Source organism: Physeter macrocephalus, chromosome 6 (assembly GCF_002837175.3).
Source record: "Physeter macrocephalus isolate SW-GA chromosome 6, ASM283717v5, whole genome shotgun sequence".
Lineage (NCBI taxonomy): Eukaryota > Metazoa > Chordata > Mammalia > Artiodactyla > Physeteridae > Physeter > Physeter macrocephalus.
In genome coordinates, this window is record NC_041219.1 from 43743024 (window position 1) to 43749483 (window position 6460).

At 57.6% G+C, this 6460-nt stretch overlaps 1 protein-coding gene across 1 annotated transcript in view; it reads left to right on the forward strand.

The window, feature by feature from the left end:
• Positions 1-3175: 3175 nt before the first annotated feature.
• Positions 3176-6460, forward strand: part of LOC112065875 (chronophin-like) — a 5501-nt gene continuing 2216 nt past the window's right edge. Inside the window, exons 1-2 of the mRNA XM_024127134.2 lie at positions 3176-3759; positions 6277-6437. Coding sequence (XP_023982902.1) covers positions 3186-3759; positions 6277-6437 — 735 coding nt within the window. The 5' untranslated portion in view covers positions 3176-3185. The remainder of the gene's footprint in view (positions 3760-6276; positions 6438-6460) is intronic.

Below are 6460 nucleotides of genomic sequence, written 5' to 3' on the forward strand. Positions count from 1 at the left end.
CACTGCCCCCCAGCCTGCCCGGCGCCAGAGCCGGCCCCCAACAGCCTCCCCGAGCCCCACCTCCCCGGGGCCAGCCTCCCTCATCCCAACCTCTCTGAGCGCACCTGCCGACGTGGACCTGGGGGCGACCGCAGAGGAGGGAGGGGCCCCTGAGGCTGCAGGCAGGGCCCCCACTCCCCCAGTTATCCCCCCTCAGCCCCGGCCCAGGAGCCTCGCCTCAGAGACCGACTGAGCCGGCGGCTTCTCCCCGACAGCCCTCAGCATCCCCTCCTCCCCACCTTGTCCTCCCAGGACGCAGCCCTCACCCCTCCCAAGGGGGTGAGGGCCTCCAGCCTTTGCCTACAAGTGCCTCGGTGTCCGCTGGGTCGGCCCCCACGGCAAGGAGGACTCAGGACAGTCCTCCACTTCCAGACCTCTTACTCTTGGATCCACCCTGGGCTTGGGGGCACCCCTCAGCCAACTCCCCACTCTCTGGCAGGGTCCCAGGGGAGCCGCCGGAAGGAAGGAGAGGCTTGCCTGCTCCTACAGGACTTTTATTTTTCTCTTGCCAACATATTTTTTTGTAAGGCTGGTAAATAAATTATTTTGGACAAAACTGGAGCAGCTGCCCAAATGATAGTTTTATTTTCTGTTCTTGAAATAAAGAAGTCACTTTGATAAAGGGGAAAAAAATTACCTATTCTTTGCCTCCTTTTTTCCTGTCTGAAATAATAACAGCCAACATTTTTAGCGCTTACTCTGTGCTACACATTGTGCTTTCCTATGCATGATTTCCATTTAATCCTCTTCCAGGGAAGTAAATCCCATTACGTCTTACAGGTGAGGAGACTGAAGCTCAGAAAATGACCAAGGTCACATGGCAAGTGAGGCATGGACCTGGCCCAGGTCTGCCTGATTCCAGAGCCTGGATCTGTCCCTCACATCCTGAGCAATTTATTTAACTTCTTGGAGTTCCCTTCATCTGTGAAAACATTTAACAACTTCCACCGTAGAAATGTTGGTTTGAGGATTAAAAGAGACACACTTTTAAAGACCAAGGCACCGCCCTTGCACACGGAAGTGCCCTATAAGTGATGACTGCTATTGCTGTTTCCCCCAACCTGTGGTGTTCTCTGTTCCCGGAGAAGGCAGGGTAGGCTCCCCTGTGGAGCAGGGATGGATCTGGCCTCAAATATTCCCTGAGGCTGCTCTGTGCCAGACTCTGGGCTAGGTCCCACCCCAGCCCTACGCCCTAGGAGCTCCTGGGAATGGACGGGGCAGGAGAACTGACAATTAGAATCGAGTGTCATGGGGGTTCCCTGACGGTCCAGTGGTTAGGACTCCATGCTTTCACTGCCAAGCGCGCAGGTTCAATCCCTGGTTGGGGAACTGAGATCCCGTAAGCCGCATGGCAAGGCCAAAAAAAAAGAAAAAGAATCAAGTGTCATGGCACTGGGAACCCATGTTAGCCCACTTAGGGGCAAGCCAGTTAACCCAGACTGGTGTGTGTGTGTGTGTGTGTGTGTGTGTGTGTGTGTGTGTGTGTTTATGTGTGTAAGGTGGACGTCAAGAAGGCTTCCTGGAGGAGGTGATATTGAGGGGGAGTCTTTCAGGAGCTGGCCAGCTAAAAAAGGGAAGAAGGAAGAACGTTCCAAGCAAAGGAGACCACCTATGCAAAGGCCAGGAGCAAATGCCCAGGGCACTGAGGAACAGAAAATATCAGCCTCAGAGCCTGAGTGACAGGGTGTGGCTTTTCCCAGGTCTTTGAAGCTCCAGATGCTCCTGGGGGTCAGACACGTCTTCAGAACCTTCTCAGAGGTTGGCAGACAACCTCAGAATTGTGACACATTCCTCCCCAAGTGGGGACCTAGGCAGCTGGGTTCCATCACTGCCCTGGGCAACTGGCTACTGCTGCTCTGTCTCCTTCCCCCTCCAGGGTCCTCGGGTGACAGGCTGCCTCTAGCCCAGTGCCTCTCCACTCTGGCCTCACAGTAGAATCCCTGGGTAATTAAAAAAGCAAAGACATTTTGAAATGCCGGGTCTCACCCAAAACAAACTAGAATTTCTGGGATCCTGCCACACATTGGTATTTTTAAAAAACGTTTCTCAAAAGTCATGGAACTGGACTTCCCTGGTGGCGCAGTGGTTAAGAATCCGCCTGCCAACACGGGGGACAAGGTTTGAGCCCTGGTCCGGAAAGATCCCACATGCTGCGGAGCAACTAAGCCTGTGCGCCACAACTACTGAGCCTGCGCTGTAGAGCCCGCAAGCCACAACTGCTGAGCCCGTGTGCCACGACCACTGAATCCTGCGCGCCTAGAGCCCGTGCTCCCCAACGAAGAGAAGCCACCTCAATGAGAAGCCCGTGCACCGCAAGGAAGGGTAGCCCCCGCTTGCCGCAACTAGAGAAAGCCCACGCACAGCAACGAAGACCCAAAGCAGCCAAAAATAAATAAATAAAATAAATATATTTTTTAAAAGTCATGGAACTGTACATTTAAGATCTACACATCTTACTGTATGTAAATTTTATCTCAAAAAAAAAAAAAATTCGTTCCCCTGGGGACTCCACTGCACAGCCAGAGTGGAGAACCACTGGTCTAGACCAAGGGCTCCAGCGTCCGAGAGGACACCGTGTGCCTCTCTCCCCAACACACCCACACTCTTCTCAGGACTTCGCTCGGAACTGGTGTGATCACGGTTCAGAGGGCAATGAGATTTGATCCAAAGATAACATCTCCTTTAGCATCTGTTTTCCTCCTAGCAACCAGCCGTCTTAAGCTTCTGATTGGCTGGGGAACGCGGAGCGGGCCATATTTTCTACTTGTAACTCCTTATTGGTCAAAAGGAGCGTCAGTCTCTCAGCCTCCCATCCCTGCAAGAGGCTAGTTAGGGTTGAAGCTCAGCGACTACTGGCCCAGCGGAACTAAGGGGAGTGACGAAGGACCAGGCTAGGCCGTCGTTGGTCCCTTTCCCTCGGTGGCGGCCGCGATTCGGCCCTTTTCTCCAGGTTCCCTTAGCTCGCGGCCCAGCTCCTCCCCGAGACTCTAGCCCCCATTGGCCGCGGGCCAGGCCGTGACCCCGCCCCCTGGCCCTTCCGGCGCGCCGATTGGCAGGTGCCCGGAACCGGCCAGCTGCGGACGAGCGCGCCGTGCTCGCGGAAAGAGAGCGGCGCCGTGCGAGCGTGCGGGCAGCCAGCCGGCTGCATGGCGCGCTGCGAACGGCTGCGCGGCGCGGCCCTGCGCGACGTGCTGGGCCGGGCGCAAGGGGTCCTTTTCGATTGCGACGGGGTACTGTGGAACGGCGAGCGCGCCGTGCCGGGCGCCCCGGAGCTGCTGGAGCGGCTGGCGCGGGCTGGCAAGGCGGCGCTGTTCGTGAGCAACAACAGCCGGCGCGCGCGGCCCGAGCTGGCCCTCCGCTTCGCGCGCCTCGGCTTCGGGGGGCTGCGCGCCGAGCAGCTCTTCAGCTCCGCGCTGTGCGCCGCGCGCTTGCTGCGCCAGCGCCTGCTCGGGCCGCCGGACGCGCAGGGCGCGGTGTTCGTGTTGGGCGGCGAGGGGCTGCGGGCCGAGCTGCGCGCTGCGGGGCTGCGCCTGGCGGGGGACCCCGACGAGGACCCGGGCTCGGCCCCGCGCGTGCGCGCCGTGCTGGTGGGCTACGACGAGCACTTCTCCTTCGCTAAGCTGAGCGAGGCCTGCGCGCACCTGCGCGACCCCGACTGCCTGCTGGTGGCCACCGACCGCGACCCGTGGCACCCGCTCAGCGACGGCAGCCGGACTCCCGGTGAGCGCAGGGCTGGCGGGGAAGCTCAGCTAGGGGGCGGCCTGCGCTTATGCCTTCCACTCCTACGAGTGGGGTGGGGAAGAGGCGTATCCAGGTGATAGGTGGGGAACAGGAGGGATGTGAGGGCGGTCCCCACCCAGCAAGAGCCCAGGATGCTTTCATGTCCACATGTGGTAATTCTTGCAACCGTCACCCTGTGAGGGGCAGCAGTGGGGTCCCGGTTTTACAGATGAGGACCCTGAGGCCCATTGTGGCTCAAGGAGTTGCAGGCGGAATCCAGGGCCCCACTCCCAATCCTAGCCTTTCTGAACCAGCCTCAAGGGCTCCTGTCATTTTCCCCACCCGCCATCGGGGTGAGGTCGGAGAGTTGGGGACAAAGCCTGGAAGGATTCCCCCACCCCCACCCCGTTGGAGGTTTGGAACAGGAGTTTCTAGCGGCAGGTTGAAGGCAGGTGTGCGGGGAGCACAGAAGGTGGATGGAGTTTGACCTGAGTTCCAGTTCCAGCTCCAGGGCTCTGTAATCTTGTTAAGTTACATAACCTTTGAGCATCTCTGCCCTGGGTGTAAAATGGGAATAGTAACCATGACAGTTTCGCTGAGGAGAGAGTGATCAGGATGAGTGCCTGCTACACAGTAGGTGCTCAGATGATGTAAATTGTATCCAAGACCTCTCCTATTACAGAGCTTTATGAAGCACCTTGGTGTCTGTTATTTAGTTCCATAATTACTCTGGAGATGGAAGTTATTGTCCCATTTACCCGTTAAACTGAGGTTAAGAGAAGGGAAGTGAGCCACCCAAGAAAGAACAAGAAGATCTGAACTTGGCTCTTGAGGCCACCTTACTCCCAGCCTCTAAACCCCACCCCCTCCTCCAAAGACAGCTCTCTTCACTGCTGTCATTTGGGAATTCAGATCTGCAGAGAAAGCAGGAGCAAGTGAGGCTCCTACATCTTGGAGGGTTCAAGTTAGACAAGAGTAGGTGGTAGCAGAGGCTGACGGTAGTGAGTGTGTGTGTGGACAACCAGTCAGTAAGCTGAGGGCAGGGACAGATCTCCATTGCTCACTCCCTGCTGGCCGCTGACTCGATTGATACCGAATCCTAGGAGGGCAGGGTGGAATCGATTGAGGAGTAGACACAGTATTAAGATGGGTGACAGGGAGGTCCTAGAGCTGAGGAGATCTGGGAAAGCTTCCTGGAGGAGGCATCTTGCAGGACAGGGCACTAGGGAATGGAACAGGGCTTGAGCCATGGCAGAACCAGTTCCAGGCTGAGAATCTTATAGTTCTAGGCCCGTCTCAGCTTTGCTGCATGACCACTTCAGTCTCAGTTTCCCCATAAATCCAAGGTGAGGGTGCTGGTCAGGGCTCCCAGCTGCACTAGCTCCTGCCTGCCCTAGGCCATGCTATGAAAAGTGAGTTTCTTTGGAGGCCTCAAAGCTCAGGTTAAGGTTGTGGGTTCAGAAGCTCCCCCAGGGGCTCAGGAAGGATGGTGTGGAGGAGCTGGGGAGAGACCGGGCCCTGCCCACGCGTGCCCCTTGGGTCTCAGCACCCACCTGGCTTTGCCCGCCGCTCTGCTGGTCATTCCCACAGCCAAGAGGGGGAGACAGAGCTTAACAAATACAGCGCTGGTGTCCTGTTTGGGCACAACTGGATCATGCAGCTTTGAAAGTGGAATAAAAACACTAATAAAGGCCCCAATATGTATAAAATCTGAAATAATGCTAATCTCACCCCAGTTCCCCCTCCCCAGTCCCTATGGGTCTCCTAAATTGTGTGTTTACCTACTTACCACGTGGCAGCCATTGAGCTGGCAAATAGAAATGCCTGTTGTCTTCCCCTGCATCGGCAGGCGGACTCTCAACCACTGCGCCACCAGGGAAGCCCAAGGCTGTCATCTTATCTCACCGATGAAGAAACTGGGGCTCCCGGGGGCAAGTGATTTGCCCAGGTCCTCCAGTGGGTGGAGACAGAGCTAGGACCAGGGTCCAGATGTGCTGCCCCACCTAGCCCCTCGGCTGCCTTGTGAGGTTGGACTGTGCAGGGGGGATCTGAGCGCTGGGGTGGGGCAGTTCTGGTGGGCTTCTGAGAGGAGGTGAGGAGGACCCAGGTGGCAGGTGGAACAGGCAGCAGTTCTTTACTCAGCAGCTCTGTACTAAACACCTGCACTGTGCTAGCCAGCTGGACATCAGCTGGCCTCGCTTAGTTTACATTCTAGTCAGGGAGACAAGCAATAATCGAGCAAAATTAAAACTGACAAGATCATTTCAGAGGGCAAGAAGTCCCGTGAAGAAAACACGACTGGAAAATATGCCAGTAACTGGGGCAGGGCGGGGGAGGGGCCCTCTAGCTGAGGACAGACGGGGACCGAGGCCCGAATGGTGAGCAGCCAGCGTGGAAACTGTTCCCGGCAGAGCGAACGGCAGATACAGCAGATGCAAAGATCCCAGGGTGGTATCGAGCTTGGGGATTTGCCGCAGGCAGTGTAAACGCCTAACCGCCCCTCTCCTTCCTCCACAGCCAAGCGCCCAGCGCCGGCCAGGCCCACCATGCCGCCCCCCCAGGTCTCCAGCACCCGCGGCTCCCCTCCAGCCCCACCCCCGCCCCCTGGCTCTGGCAGCCCTGTGACCCCCCGGGCTCTGCCCCGCCGTCTGGTTGGCAGCAGCCTCCGGGCCCCCACGGTGCCACCCCCGTTGCCCCCACT